This window comes from Onychostruthus taczanowskii, unplaced genomic scaffold, assembly GCF_017590055.1.
Source record: "Onychostruthus taczanowskii isolate IOZ18803 unplaced genomic scaffold, ASM1759005v1 scaffold28, whole genome shotgun sequence".
Classification (NCBI taxonomy): Eukaryota; Metazoa; Chordata; class Aves; order Passeriformes; family Passeridae; genus Onychostruthus; species Onychostruthus taczanowskii.
In genome coordinates, this window is record NW_024500128.1 from 6,160,662 (window position 1) to 6,177,298 (window position 16,637).

Consider the following 16,637-nt stretch of genomic DNA (forward strand, 5'->3'; position numbering starts at 1 on the left):
CTTGATGCTAGGTTCTTTCATTAGCTGTCTTTGCTTCTGAAGCTTCATCACTTGAAATATGTACAGCTCTTCCTATTGGTTAACTTACAGGATAAGAAATGTGTAACATGCAAAGGCTTTGCTGTACAGTTTGGAAATGTATAGGATTATCTTTTTCTTCCACAGACTTGAAAAACAATCCATATGCATTTGTTTCTGAAAGAGAAGGAGAGTCAGAGAATCTCTGTGTGCCTTTGGACTGGGAGTATGAGTGCCACAATTGTTCCTCATGCTCCTTTCAAGGGGTGACTGTTTAACTGTGTGTCGTTTTGCTGGAATATAAGAGACAAAGTGAAGTTTTTCCATATGTACATTGTTAAGTCTGGGGATCCAGTTACCCAGGCAGTTGTTAAAAGCTTGGGAGTTGCCACTCACTGTCAGGAAAGCTTTTTGTTATCTGAAAACTAAAGCACTAAAAATTGTGAACACATTGGGAGGAGTTTTCTCTATCAAGTATGGAGTAAACTTTTGGAGAACCAACTTTACCAAAAATAAACTTTTGCAGGCTTTTGTTTGTCTACATGAGCAGATTGCCATGCTGTTTCTTTGGACCCCTTAGTTACTGAGTTGAACTGTGAATCCAAGGAGATATGCAAAAAGTGCTGGTTGCTGTCTCATTTTGTTAAGGATTAGAGGTAGTTATGGCGGAGTGTCCAGAGAATGGGAGGACAAATTTGTCTACAAACTACTAGGTCCACTTAGTATTTGACACACTTTCAACAGGCTGATTAAGGAAGGGAATGGCAGTTGGCAGGAAGCAGGAATGGTGACAGGTTTCTTGGCTTTATACCTGCCGGCTGACTTATTATGGGAACCTCCCTCAGTGAGTCATTAAATAGTAAATGTCCCACAGTGGGCAGAACTCATGGACAGTATGCATTCAGGCATGGCTTTCATGCATCTGAAATGAAATAGCAAACATTACAAATTCCTTTTTTGATCCTTCTTTGCTATGGGTAAGAGGAGTGGCCTCAGGAAAAGGTAACAGCAAAAATAGTGCTTCGTTGTATTTAGTTGCTCAAACTCTTGCCCATAAATGTAAAACACCGTTTTGGTGCAGTAGAAGTTCTGCACACTTCTCAGGCCCTGTAGGACTCAAGGCACAAAGGCATTGGGGCGCAAAGTGACAGTAAGGGAAGTCTGCCACAGAAATGGTCTGATGTGTTTTGGAATGTCTGTAGCTGCTCAGCTCATTACCTTCTGCAGCAGGTTCTGTTGATCTGCTTCAGTGTAGGGTGGTAAGACTTGGACTTCAGAATTATTTGTACCTTTCTTCTGGAGCGGCTGAAAACAAATTCCTCAGTAGTTTTGAGGAACTGTAGTAGTGAGTGACTAGTGATTTCAGAGCAAAAAAGGGGAAAAGATTTTTTTTTGGAATCATGAAACACTTTCATTACAAGAGAGTGATAAAGCACCTGATTTGCCTTACAACACTTTGATTTTTGAAAGCATTAACTAGTGTGGAAGGTCCTTACCCACCTTATAATAAAAGTCTTTAGCAAAAATGCAACTTGAACAGACCTTAACCAGAAGATGCAAGCTGTGTTGAAAATACATGGAAAGACCTTTGATTTATAGTCGTGGTAGAAGACTGCAAGTCCTGAGGTGCACTTCTCCAGTTGTGATCACGTGTGCTGTGACCGTCACTTGAGCTGTGCCTCCAAGCTTTATTTACATGGAGAAGCAGAGAGATAATAGTCTCTGAGGGTGTGGGAAGGCTTAAAATACCACGAGTACTCTAGAATAATTCATTTTGAAGGCAGAGTTAAAATGACAACTGATGTATTTGTAAAGGAGAGAACGGAAATATTTCAGCAAAGCTGGAAAAACTTGTGGGGAGGAGAACTAGGCACAAGTCCCTGTGAACCCCCTGGGTGGCTGCTGAGGAAGTGCATGGTCCTTTTGCTGCTGCAGTGCCTGACCTGCACAACAATCCCGACCTTCTCCTGATGCTGCAAGGCTTCTAAGCTAATCACATCTGAGGGAACTTGGGCACTGTGTCACTACCAGTGAGGCCACACAGAATCTCACTTTATTTGGGGCAATGACGTGCACACTTCACTTGCTCTTGGTGTCCTGAGCAGTTGAGCACATCACTGCTGACCTTGTGCAGCGGGTGACCATTTTTTCATGTACCCTCTTAAGAGCTTAAAATTATTCCACTTTACTCTTGGCTCTCTTTAATATATGCATTTCTTACTGTGTTGTGGGAAAAAATTGAATAATGAGTGGTAGGGAAGGTGAGGAAGTACCGTGTCTGTCCTGGAATGCTCACGCTGCTGGTCAGGTTTGTTTGCCTGAGATCTTTCATCTGTGAAATAATGGCAGTGTATCTTGACCCACTTCTCTGAACTTCTGTGGAGAATGACATTTCAAACTCCCACAGACCTGGGAATCGATTACTGTAAATACCAAAAGGCAAATTTCCATGGAATCCTAAAGTTTGCTGTAAGGAAATTCAAGGTACTGAAGTTTATAATGATGCCTGCTTCTTCCAAAGTAGTGTCTGGGTGCTTGTCTGTGTGAGGCTGTTTTTGTGTGGACTGTACTTGAAGACCAATCCCCCTCTCTTGTCTGACCAGAGGTTTTCTTCCTGGCATGCAAGGGAAAGCTAAGATCAGGAATGAAATAGCTGATACCCAGTTTAAAAGAAGAGCCTAAATATAATACTTGTGAGGGAAGAATGTCCTTTAATTCTTCCTGAATTGTGTATGTGATCTTCATCCCTTGAAGGCTTCAAATACTTGAGTTCTGGGAAGTGGTGCTTGCTGTGATCTGCAGAAATTGGCACCTGACATGGCCTGAGCAATCCATGCACGTGACCTTTTTCACAGGTGCCTGGGAAGCAGGTGTCTTTAAGCAGAAATGTTGGCAATTTAGGCTTGACTTTGCAGGATTAGGAGATGTCTAAATAATGAGCAAGGTCAGCCTGCACTTTTTATCAACTCTTGCCAACTGCCTACGTTTGCAGGTCTGCTGCACTCTTGATTGTAGCGTGTTTGTTTAAGAGGAAAATATTCAAGTTGTTCTCTTCCATAGCTTCCATGGGTGGGAAGTTTCAGGGCAACAGTTTCCAGCCTGCCTTAGTCCTCATTTTGTTTGCTGCCTTTCTTATAAGACTCTGCTTTACTGGAGAATTATTTTCTTCCCTTCCTGGTCTTTGTCACTCCAATAGTTGCTGTGATTCTTTTAGATGTGCTTGATGCTCTTAAACATGCAAGTGAAGTGTATGCTTTGTTGTCTTTAAATTCCTTGTGTCTTTGTTTCGGGGGAGCACAGTATGCAGGTATTATGCAATAGATAATCTTGTCTAGTGATTAAACAAGATCTTGTTAATGAAACAACAGAAACAAAAATAAGTTGAAAAGGAACTAGGCTGGAGTCAAGCTGAAGTGCTTTGTTCCTATTTCTATTGATGATAACCTATAAACATTAGCACAATTCCTTTGGGTTTGTTCCCTGCTTTAATAATATTAAAACACTTTAAAGAACCATTATGAGCATGAAATCTTCTAATAAAGTTAATCATAGTGCACATCAAGTATCAAAGATTAGTCTTTTGTCTAAAATATGTGGATTTTATGCTCAACAGTTTGTAACTTTTAAAGAGGCTTTTAGCTTTTATTTGTAAGGCTACTCTAATTGGCATGGTGTGCTGATAATTTTAAATACACAATGAATTGCTGGTACACATGTACTTCTGTAAACAATACTGCAGATTCTGATCTCTTGCGTAGAGTTAATGATGAGTTCCATTTTTTGCATAACAGTTAAATCCGCTTACATAATACTTAGTGCTCAGTGTTCAAGAAAAACTTTGTGGTATGGTTGATTAGTTTGTTTCTTTGTTTAGTTTTTCAAAGAACCCTGTACTTTGATAGTCTTGCAATCACTTCTGTGAAGTGCTGCCCAGGAAGTGAAGTATTCCATGCTGAAGGAAGAATTCCGTACTGGATATGTTTTCCGTAGCTGCCCTGATGTGCAAGTTGAGAGAAGGTTCCTAAATACCCATCTGCAGTTATGTAATGCTTCCCATAGTCATCATACTTAACTTTCATCTTATGATTTGTCTGTTCTTTGTATGTGTCATAACATCTGACTAGTTATTTAAATATCCTGTGCCAGGAATCTCAGACTTTCTCTTAAATAGTGAATGAATGCCAAGTCAATAAAACATGTATTTCTGTACTTCTGCTGCACCTGTCATTTCCCTGTTCAGAATGTTTCCAAATAGTGGCTTGGGCTCTTAGCACTGGAGGTGGAAATGTAATTTACATACATGTGGAATAGAGGGAGGTTCAAAGCTATAAAATCACTGAACAGAGGTCACTCCAGCAGGAGTAAATTGGAACTTGCAGGGCTCCGCTTTGTGTTCCCTGTCCTAATATCGCCTGACTTGATGATCTGTGCCTAATTTTGGTAATCTTTCTTATAGATTGTATGAGGTGCTGAAATAATGCACATAGGCAGTATGCTGTTTCTAAAAGCAAAGAAAGTTGTGGGTGCAAGGTGTGAAAGTAAGTTCCTTGCTGCCCCAGCATGCTGGGGGGCAGGACACAGGGCTGGCTGCCTGCTTCCTTGGGATCACTGAGAGGAGAGTGCGTTCTGTGCTTCATTATGTTACTGTGTTTGTGCTCCTTCTCAGCCTCATGAGTGGTAGTGAACCAGACTTGCTGGCTCTCGGGAGTAATTCTGATGTTGAAACTTGTGAGGAAGGAGCACATTCACTGAGAGCAGTTCTGGGCCCATCAGATGTCCTGTGGCAAGGAGCCTGGATGCTTGTTGGCTCCTCAGACCAAGTGATGGCTCGCTTGGACTGCATTGCTTCAGCAGTAGGTGCTGGGTGTGTGACACTCAATGGCTATTTCTAAACCCATGAGTCCAAGTGCTTAGAAGTGTGCTGGCTGTCCTGGTCCTCACATTCTCCCAGGGGAAGGTGGATTCAGTGTAGCGTTTGTCAAAATTGTTGCCAGCTCCTTGCTATTGGGAACCAGGGTGTGGAACAGGGCTGAGGAAAGGCTGCATGCCTGTGTCTCATGTGTGAGGTGTGAGTGCTGTCCCTGGAGTGGGGAAATGCCACAGTCCTTGTGGCTTGGTGTGTTCCTTAAGAGCCCATGGGCACCACAATGGGCACTAAGAGCCGATCTGTGGGTGAACAACTGGCTGCTGCTGACTCCAGTCTGCACTGGCTGCTGTGTTGGACAGACATCTTTGCTAGGGCTAGAGATTGGGGTGCCCTCGCTTGTTTAGTCAGGGAAGCTGCTCTCTCTTGCCAGAATTCATCTTACATGAGTTCTTGCTTTCTGTAATGTATAAATCTTGTCTTGATGGCACAGAATTCCCTAGCAAGTTTCCTTGGCTGGAATGGTTGTGGTAGTATTAAGTTCCCTTTCTGGGAAGTGTGTGTGTTTGGGGTTTTTTTTAATCTTTTTTTTTATTTTTTAGTTTCTTTCTTCTCTCTTTGAAGAGACTAACAAGAGCCAAACTTTCAAAGCACAGTATTGATATAGGGTCTGAACTCTCTGACTATAAAAATAAAATGTTAAATAATTGGAAAAACTGTCTAGAATGCATGCTAGCATGGTGTTGAAAACAAAGGCTTTGGTGTTTCGGGTTCTTTTATCTTTTAAGGGCCTCCGTAAGAGTCAGAGCTTTGCTTAGTCAGAGTTTTTGAAGCAAACTTGGATGGTGATATCGTGCCTACAAATGGTGCCTTAGAACTTGTGTAAGTGACCTCTCTGTGGCTTTAGCAATATGGAAATATATGGAAGTACCAGTTTCAGGAGCTGAAAGGATAGAAACAACTATGCCCTGCCTCCTTGTAATACAGTGATTTCTTCTGCTGTTGCTATTTGTGTATATAATGTATTTTAAAATATATTTGTGTAAGTATGTATTACATGTATTCTTCATGTGTATTTTTTGTATGCATATATACATGTATTATACATAGGTGTTACAATATTCATATTTATAGAAAATATATAACATATATTTAAAACTCTGGTCATTATATTACTGCATAGGCATTATTGTTATGTGCATAGACTCTTCCGTTTGCAGATTCTGGTCTGGTTGTTCTACTGTGCAAAAGTGGGGGAAGTTTGTAATTTAAATTCAATTGTTATTTAAGTAATAAATTGTTCTTAGTGCTGAAAGACAAACAATGCTCTTAGATTTTCACTTGGCTGCGTGCTGCAGTTGTTATGGTGATTCAGATAAGGTCATTGCTGTACTGGTCTTCTCTGGGTCTTGCTATGCCAGGACTAATAAATTGGGAAAACTGATTTTAGAAATCCCTACTTTGAGTGAAGAACAATTACTGACTTATTTATAGAAGAAGTAACAAGTTTTAGGTGTAATTTTTATCTGTTTTTTTTTTCTTTGATTAGTGCTGCTTAGTTATACTCTATTTAACATACTTCTGCCTTTCTTTTTTAGAGAGGAAGGGCTGGTATCCTTGAAATTAAATGCGTTGTAAGAATTTATGAAGGGAAAAGATTTTTCTAAATAGAAATGTAATTAGTGAGTTTTGCTGATCTCCTTTTCTTTGTTTCAAGCAATTATCCTACCTGTTTGTTGCAGTTGAAGCAATGGGAGAAATCAAAGCAATTGTTTAGAGGATGGAATGGGTTTGCTTCCTGTCAATCAGATTCTCTAACTTACTGAAAGCATCCTGGGTATAACACTGTCATCCTAAAGATTTCAGATTTTTTTGAGATTAAATAATCTCTCCATTGTACCAATGCAAAAACTTACTTGGGTCCAGATGTTTTTTTATAACTTAACTTAAGAGAAATCTTCCAAAATGCCTGTACTAAAGAGGAGAGCTTATATTGTGACTTTAATTCAAATGTGATAGTAGATGAAGTGGGCAGGATGGGAAGGTTATACTGACTTGCCAGCACATTTTAAATTATCGCTGTTTAGTGCTCACTGAGGATTCTGCTTTGATTAAAAATTAAGCACTTTCCACAGATAAGGAGAACAACCTTACCTGAGTGTAAAATTAATGCCAACTGCCTGTCAAATATTTAGTGCAATAGTTTAGCTGAACATGCTCATATATTTGTAAATTCCTCTATCAGTGTCCTTTTCTAACCTTTCTTCTGATTGTATACTTGCAATTTAGTAGAAGACACTATCAATGCATTTTTCTTAAAGATGAACTATCGTGTTAATGCCTAGATGTAGAAACTTAAATGCATTTTTCCTTGCCTGCTCTCATATTTTCTTATTGTGACTTAATGAATGTGTAGTAAATTTATTCTGGCTAGGAAGTGCCTTTAAAGACAAGGAACAAAACCAGATTGCCTCGATTTTTTTTTTCCCCCCACTAGGATTGTGTGGTCATTGGTGCTTTGAATCCAAACTGTTAGATTCAATACAAACTGCATTTTGAAGGTTAGCTAATGCTGTAGAATTCCCGGAAAATAAAAAAAAGTTCCAGAAATTCAGTTGTACTTCCATTTAAGGATTTCTTATAAACTATATATTTTTTAACAGTAGATCTTGATAATTTATAAGAGTTGAAGTATTCTGTGTCGTGAAGAGCACAGTTATTTATTTCTCCCCTAAACCTCAAGGCAATATTCTGTATTGTTTTTAATTCTGAAATCCATCAGGACCCATCTGCTTAGAGAACATGACAGTTTGAACAGGCAAAAAGCATTGCCATCAAAACCCCTTGACAGGCGTGACCAATATTTCCAGCTGGAATGAAGATCCCTGACACTTGGAAGAGTAAGAAATGCATGGAGGTACTAGTTCATGTTTTATGTAGTTTATTTTGAAGTCTCTCAGGAGTTCAGCTTTGAATTTGAATTTCATCTTGTTGAGGAGTCTTCTTTAATTCAATTGAGGAGACAAAAACCTGTAAAATTTTCTCTGACAGTCAGCTCTAAAAACTTGTGTGTATATCTTTGTTCCTGTTGACTACTGGGCTTTATGAAAAGATTTTAATTCTCATATTTGCAGGCATTTTTGTAGTGATAACATATATTAATGACATACAGGGACATTTAAGTGTATGTTTATGTATGCACATGCATATGTGGATGGCTTTACGTAACAAGCCCTTACGTATTTTATTTAAATAAAAAATGAGCTCCTCTTTCTTCATTCTGTGAAGAGGGTGAAAAAGGGGTATGAGACAAGTCTCTTTAGTAGTCCCATCTCTTCCCCCTGTAATGGTTAGTCTTGGGTTTAAGGTGGAAAATGATAAAAAAATAACTTTTTAAGTTGCCTTCCCTAGGAGCACTGCTCTGTAATTTGCACACGCAGGCTGGGAAAGGTTTTTACTGAGACTCTAGTTGTTTGAAAACTCAGAACTGATAGAACTGAAATTCTGTTCACCCCATTATTACCAATTCTATACATGTGCACTGCTCAGTTTCATAATTTTCAAGAACTGTGAGGTTTTAGCCATTTTTTAAGGCTGCTCAATATTCTTGTAATATTTTGTTTTTGAAATAATGGTTTCTTTCCGTGCAAAGGATTCCTAACTGCAATTGATGCAAGTCTGCAAATTGAGCTGGAGAAATCAAGCAGAACATCTAGAGGATGGGGAACAGTTAGGGTGAGTTCCATCTGCCTTAAGTCAGTCATCTGCAAGTTAGACTTAGAGCTAGCTCTCTTCAGAGATGGTCAAAAGAAACGCATCAGATGAATCACCCACTGCAGGTGTCTGTTTTCTCTGACTTTGCAGAATGCTTAGGAAAACTGCCTCAGAGGTCTTGCTTTTTGACATACTGTCAGCTGACATGAGTCCCACCTGCAGTGACTGCTTATTTAATATCAAAAAGTCAAACTTTATCATGACTGGGAACTGTTAAGTAGGAGGAGGGATGAACAGAAGTGCTCCAGAGCATTGCATGCTCTTCTTGCCTTTGGATTGTCCTTTTTCCTGTTTCTTTGTTACTTCCACACTTTTGGTACTTTGGCCAGCAGCAATTCTGTTAAACTATGTGAATGTGATTCCTCCTTAGAAACCAGGATATGTTCTATATGGATCCTCTTGGGGAGGAGGAGAAATAATAGTATGTCATAATGTAAATCAGGACTATCATAAAGCGTATCTGTAAAATAGAGTATTTAAGGCCACTTAAGCAGTTTTAGTTTTGATTTCCTTGAGTTTTGTGATGTTCTCTTATACACCCACATGCACACAGAAGTTTATATTAAAACTGGTTTTTGAAAGAAGACAACTAAGGAAAACAAGATTGTCGTCAGTGTCATTAATGCCTTACAGTTTATTGAATTTGGAATTGACAGAACCTGCAGAAATCCCAGTTGCTGGGATTATCTGATAGCAGCAGAGATGTTGATAGCATATTGTGAGCGAGAACAAAGTAGTTCTTCATCAAATTTCACACTGTAAAAAGAACAGAGAAGACAGATTTCGCATCTTTATTCTGGACTTTATAAAGGAGTGTTTCTTAGTGAATATGTGTTTTTCATGTAGCTTGAGTCATCTTACTCATCTTTCCTTTAAATTTGTCTCCTAATTCATTATTTGGCTGGAGTGCAAAATACAATGGTAATTCTGAAGGTGCTTGGAAGCAATGATATCTTAAATCCTTAAAGTATTTGCCTGTCAGGAATGATGCATTGAAGGTATTTGCTGGAATCTGAGGAACTCAGGGTTTCTTCTGTATTTGTTAGAAAGAAGCTCCTCCAGAGGGTGAATCTGAATGCCTCACTGTTGGCCATGCAGTGAAATAAAATACCTGAGCCAGGATCTAAGTGTAGATACTCCTTGACTATCTATGTTTTAAACTTAGTAACTGTGCTATATTTATTGCTAAAGTTACTCCTGCAAGATTCTAATAATAATTTTGTAAACAGTGTTTTCAGCCAGCCAGTTTGAATCTGAACATCAGCAAAAGTTATGATATTGCGGACATTTATGTGAAGTTTCTACCGTTTTAATTTTATCTACCATTTTAGTTTTCTTATTTGTGACTTGAAAAGGATAGTGGGAATCCTGCTAAAGGTTAGAGGGAATTCTCAGGATGTATGTGTGTGCTAAATGGCTGACAGTTTCTCTGCTCTTTAATTCCAGTGTTTGTTTCTCATTTAGAAGTCGAGGCTTTTTTTTTTCTTAAGGGCATATTTTGTTTAAAAAACTCTATGGATTCCTCATAGTTACAGGGGGTTACAGGAGTGGCTTCTCTGAGAGGCTGTCAGAAGCTTCCTCCATGTCTGACAGAGCTAAGCAGAGACTCAGGGCTGGTCAGTGCCCATCAGGGGTGGTGGTAGCACCTCTCTGGGATCCTGTATTTGAGAAGGAGAGTTATTGCAGAGAAGCAAATTGCAGCAGAGAAGAGAGGAGTGAGAGTATGTGAGAGAAACAGCCCTGCAAACACCAAGGCCAGCGAAGCAGGAAGGGCTGGAGATGCTCCTGGCACTGGAGCAGATATTCCCCTGTGGCCTGTCATGAAGACCACAGTCAGGCAAGGCTGTCCCCCTACAGCCCGTGGAAGTCCATGGAAGAGCAGATATCCATGTGTAGACACCCCCATGGCAGAGCAGGTAGAAGCCTGAGGGAGGCTGTGGCCCTGTGGGAAGCCTGTGCTGGAACAGGCTCCTGGCAGGACTTGCGACCCCATGGGGGACCTGTGCTTGAATCTGTTCCTGAAGGACTGCACTCTGTGGAAGGGACCCACACTGGTGAGCAGTTCATGAAGAACTGCAGCCTGTGGGAAGAACTCACTTTGAAGAAGTTCATGGAGCAGTCTGCTGTGAGAGGGCCCCCATGCTGGAGCAGGGGAAGGATTCCTCCCTCTGAAGAAGAGGCAGCAGCAGAGACACCCTGTGGTGAACTGACCACGAACCATTCCCATCCCCCTGCACTACTGGGAGAGGAGGTAGAGAATCAGAAATAAAGTTAAGTCCAGGAAAGAATTAACCCACTCTAAGGTGGGGAGAAAGTATTTTAAAGATTTGGGTTTACTTCTAATTATCTTACTCTGTTTTATTGGTATAAAGTTAATTTCCCCAAGCCAAGTCTGTTTTGCCCATGACAGGGACTGGTGAGTGATCCCTCCCTGACCTTAGCTCAGCCCATGAGCCTTTCATTACGTTTTCTTTCCCTTATCCACGTGAGGAGGGAAGTGATAGAGCAGCCTTGGTTGGCTCCTGGTGTCCAGCCAGGGTCAACCCACCATAACAAGGAATCAGAAAACTTCAAATTGATACAACAAGTAGCAAGGCTGATTTCTCCTGGTGTTTTCTTGTCCTTTGTACCTTTTTCTCAAGTTGGCAACAGTTGTAGACAGTGACATCGTGTGTTAAGGTGAAGAATTTCACTTTGCCTTGGTACTCTCATCTTTCACAGGTTTTTTCTTTTGATATTATTATTATTATTACTATTTAATTTCATTATCCATCAAATGCTAAGATTATTTATATGCTTGCTTGTCATGTTTTTTATTTTCCATGTGTACATACATTTTACAGCTCACTATTAATGCTTACTAACTAAATATCCTTGCAGAGAAGTTGCAGTGTGAATAAACAGTTTCTTTTACTGAGAAATTTGTGTTTAGATTTTGTTCAGTGAATTAAGAAATACTATCTGGAAAAGAGTTGGTGGAAGTGGCTGGAAACCCAGAGGGATCTCCATAAGAAAAGAAGATTGCACTGTAAAGATGCTGATTGTGGGGATCTGTGGTAGATTTGTAGTGTAGTGCAAGAAATTGAAAGGTTGTCCCTATTTCTAGGAAAAAGAGGAAAATGGCAATTAAATGAAAGGCAAAATTGAAAAGCAGGGTTTCTTAGTGAAAGGAAAAGGAGATGCTTTTGGCCATTGTGTAGAACATGTTGCAGTCAGGGACATTAAAAATATATAAACCAGTGTTTTACTGTTACTGCAGTGTCTGAGATGATTCAATGTCTTGCAGGGTGAAAGAGAGGCCTGCATGTGTTAGCATTGCCCAGTCATGAGCACCTGAAGGGCTCGGAAGCCAAATCTGCTTTCAGGATGTGTGCCCCAGCCATGACTCCTGCTGTTTTTGTAGGTGTGGCAATGTGCTGCTGGCACTGTGCACACAGGGAAGAAGATATTCAGCTCTTGGGTGCTGTTTTCTGCTTGAAGATCTTTTTTCATTTCTCTTGAGGGAAAGGAATTATGCTCTAAAAGCCAAATCTGCCCAAGACCTGTTAGTTAAACCACACAAGTCAGTCTGTGGGTGCATTGAAGGAAGAGACAAGCAGTGCTAGTTGGAAGAAAACCATTTTTTTCCATAATATTGGTAGGAAAAAAGCACTAGGCTGAATCATAGAAACCTGCTTGTATGGGAATTGTAATGTATTCTCTCTTTTTCTCCCCTTTGCTTTCATTTGTTTAGGTTGAATTTTCATATCCTCCCCTAAAACCTGGAGAAGGACATGACAGCCACAGTTTACCAGAGGAGTGGAAGTACTTGCCATTCCTTGCCTTACCGGATGGCGCTCACAACTATCAGGAAGGTGAGAAATGAGAGAGAAAAGTTGTGTGTAGTTCTGCTGCAGCCCATAGTAAAAACCTGATGTCTGAACAGCTGACCAGTGATTCTCTTTACTATTATACTTCCTGCACTTTTTGTTGAAGTTGCAAAATACATTGGCAATGATACGTTCCTTTAGGTGAAAGTAATGGTGTACCTCCTACATTCAGAATTCAGATGTCAGTAAAAACTTCAGGGTTGCATACCAATTTTGCATAGTTCTAGCAAAAAGCAAGGCTGCTGGCTTTCTCAGAAGTTATTCGAAGGGTGAATAAGCTCTCCTTCACTAATTTAGAGATTCTTAAAATGATCTGCAAGTCCTGGAAAGCCATGTCAGCGTAATGGTGTGAGCTTTAAAAGGGTTTTTGTTGCCAGAATAAAAATAGAAATATCCATTGGCCATATAGTCACCACAAGTTTGTGGCACTTTTTATTTTTTTAGAATTGCATTTATTCCTTTATTAGCAGTTCTGTTAATCCCTGACATTATATTTATGTCCAGTTTCATCTTTTTTTTTTTCCTGCAGAGCAGACAAGAAAGTCGCTTTAAACAGCAAAATCACAGAAACCCTTTAATACTACTTTTAATTTGTTGGGTTTTTTTAACATGATATACTTAGCTTCCTTATTGTTCAGCTTTTGGAGATCTCATTTGGAAACAAAGGAAGTTTATCAAAATAGTCCCTTTCCTAGCAGCAATAAGAGTGTCACTCTTATTGCTCTGGGTCACGATTTTTGCTGAATTTCTGCATTGTTAAATACATTACAAGAAGTAGGCTACATTCAAAGCTAGAAAAATCACATGCAGCTGCATTTACCTGCTGTCTCTTGTCTCAGTACCATTCCAGTTAATACTCAGCTTTGAGCATTTTTATTGCTGTGCTAGAAGAATATAAATGTTTATTTTTTGGTAAGGACAAAAAAGAGTTGGCAGCAAAGGAGAATTATATATCCTCGTGTTTTGTAGGCAAGAATACACATGAATTTGAACCAGGCAAATAGATTTTCTGATAATAATTGTATTTCATTTACTGCAACTTTATTAGATAACTGGTTTTTGAGTTTTAAACTAATTTCTGTAATAGCTGCATTTGTGCAAAGAGGATGTCTTGGTGCAAGAAATCATCATACAAGGTTTCTAAAACCCTAGGTGATCTCCAGAATATAAACTTAATCAAGGCAGTAAGCTCTGTTATAAAAAGTCCCCCTCTCTGTTGGTCATAATGCATATGGGATTGTCTCTCCTGTTCATTTTCTTACTATGAAGCAAACAAAAAATTAATAGTTGGTTTCAAAAAAGATTTCACTCGTGTTTTGAAAGGAGAGTACAACTTTGCTTAGGATTTAACAACTTTTTTGCAGTAGCAGCAGGTATGTGTGTATATGTGTATTTTAAGCCATAAAAGTCTTTCTCGTGTCATATTTAATAGATATTTTTCTTTTTCATTTTGAACTTACATAGACAGTAATTATTTTCTGTAAGACTAGGTTTCACAAGTTCTTTTTGGTAATATAGTGCTGGTGGTTGTGCAGATATCTACCTTGGCAGAGGTAGGAGCTGCTCTAACCTTTCAACTGTGTGTGTCCTCCTTGGTCTTTGAGGTTTTTTTCCTACCTTGACTCTGTTTGCCTTCTTAATGGCATCACACTCGGAGCTACACACTGACTCACAGTGCCTTGCCTTTGCTCCTTTGTCCTGAACTGGGAAAGCAGCATGCCTGTAGCTTTCAGTGGCACTTCCCTGCTGTCAGTAGCTGCTCCTGAAAAGTAATGTTGGCTTGGTTTAGCTAAACATGAAGCTATCCTGCACACCTGGAGATTCTTCCACAAATTATCTTGTAATGTGAAAACTAATTTGGGTCCAGACATAACTTTATAGGTGACTTGTTCCTTTTTCTTTTTTTTTTTTCTTCCAGAAATAAGTGTCTGCCAGTACTTACTGCAGTAAACCTTTAAGGGGTGCTGAAAATAAATATACTGAACTCTTGTTAGCGAATGACAAAATAGACAAAATGTCTTTTTTCCTAGATACTGTGTTTTTCCACCTGCCTCCGAGATGCGGGGATCGAACCACAGTGTATGGCGTCTCCTGCTATCGGCAGATTGAAGCAAAGGTAACTTTCCAAGTTGTGAATTAGTTATATTAATGAATAACAGGCTCAATGCATTAACAAACCTAAAATTCAGTGGCTTGCATTATACCAACAGGCAAAACCTGCATGATTGTGTTACGTTAAAAGTCTGTGAAAGTGCTCACAGTATGTAGATCCAGAGAAGTATTCTTTCCCATACATCAGCAGGTGTATTGTGATCTTCTGAAATGTTCGAGGCAATTGAAAAATACATTTTGTTTCTCGAGAGCCAACCCAGCCATCGGCATCAAGCAGTAAAACTCAGCTGACAGTCAAGTGGCAAAGTTAAGTTTTCAGGCAGTAGGCCTTTTGGGTAGAAAAAGTTGAAATTTCTCCCCTTAGATAATTTGAGTACTTCCTGGGATCAGGCCATGCAAGTGTAGGGATGTTTGTCTTCACCTGCTCCCATTGCCAAATATACACTTACAGAGATGACTGGAATCTTTCTATTCATGGTAGCTGCTTAGTGATACCAACCTTTAGCAGTAAAACTGAAAAATTGAGGCGAGCCACAGTGTGCACGTGATCACGCTGAGGAAATTAAGTAATTAAAATACTCAAATCATCCCATGTTTTCAAAAATAGTAGTGGCAGTATGATCTCTGCACTTAGAATTGGGAAGTTATTACAAATTTCTTTTTAAATTACTTATTTTTTCAGTGAATTGCCAATAATCTGGAATGTCATGTGGGTTTGAGTTCACTCTCTGAATATATGACTTGTTTATGTACTCTGTTTCTGTGTTAATTACATCTTGATTATATTTCAAGTTCCTGTTCTTGCTCTAGGAGAAATTTTACTCATGCAGTTTTTAATTCCATTTCTTTTGAACTAAATTCCACATTGGTTTTCATTCACTCATTATTTTTGCACTAGTCTTCACTGTATTCTGTGATTTAGAGTCTTGCTGTGTGTTAACTTGGCTTTATTTTGCTCTTGATTCCAGTTTATGCTTTTTAGTAACCAATTAAGAAGATAAATAGATCTTTAAAATGAGCTCTTTGGAACAACTAGAATAAAACCCAATGTGTTTCATATGACAGCTCTAGCACTCTCTCCATCTGTCCTTTTTGATGTGTGGGCTGCAGTCCATACATTTTCTGTTTTGTACAGTTAAGTGAATAATTTCTTTGTATTCTGCCCTCACCACTTCTAGGTTTGCTGTTAAGTCCTGGGACAGTTTGTTCTGGCTGAGAATGTAGCTTATTTTGTGGATAAACTTTTATTTTATGAGTGGCTCAAAAAAGATTCTTGAATATGAAACAAGAAATTTCTAAGCAGAGACTTTGTAATCTGGTCCATTTTCACAGATGATGCTAGAGAAGAGCAAGTGATGTGTTGTGGTTTCTCTTCCATATGTTCCTCTGAGTTAAAATGCCATTTCCTTCTCCAGGCTATTGCCTTTTTCTCACACTAGTGTCTTTTAAACAGTGCTTTGCCAATCGTCACAGTTGTGTTTGGATCTTTGCTGGACATGAGACGAGAATACAGCCCTGACATGTCAATGTTATGACCCTTTTTACTAGGTAGAATCATAGAATTGTCATACAGTGGTTTGGGTTGGAAGGAGCCTTAAAGATCATCTGGTTCCAGCTCTCTGCCATGGGCAGGGATGCTACCCACTGGACCAGCTTTCTCAAAGCCCCATCCAACGTAGCCTTGAAAGCTGCCAGGGATGGGGCATCCACAGACTTATTGCTTTCCTAGCCAACATCCGAGTGGTTGAATTCTCCCATTAGGATGAGAGCTTGTGAGCACAATGCTTCCCATTCTTGAAGCAAGGCCTTATGGACAGGCTCCGCATGATCAGGCAGCTTGTAGTAGACCCCAGCCAGGTGTCCTCTGTAGGTACTGTGCTTGATTTCTACCCACAAGCTCTTGACCTGTTTGTGTCTTTCTCAGAGGCAGCTTTTCACAATCTTGCCATTCCTTAACATAGGGGATGACACCCGTGCCCCTCCTTCCCAGCCTATCTATC

General features: G+C 39.6%; 1 protein-coding gene across 5 annotated transcripts in view; it reads left to right on the top strand.

The window, feature by feature from the left end:
- AVL9 (AVL9 cell migration associated) overlaps positions 1-16,637 on the top strand; it is a 41,039-nt gene that overhangs the window by 3,467 nt on the left and 20,935 nt on the right. For all 5 annotated transcript variants that reach the window (XR_005952927.1, XR_005952924.1, XR_005952926.1 and 2 more), the window contains exons 2-3: positions 12,390-12,510; positions 14,556-14,641. Coding sequence is in view for 1 of the 5 variants with exons in the window: in XM_041407872.1 (XP_041263806.1) it covers positions 12,390-12,510; positions 14,556-14,641 (207 nt within the window). In the remaining 4 variants the exon portion in view is untranslated. The remainder of the gene's footprint in view (positions 1-12,389; positions 12,511-14,555; positions 14,642-16,637) is intronic.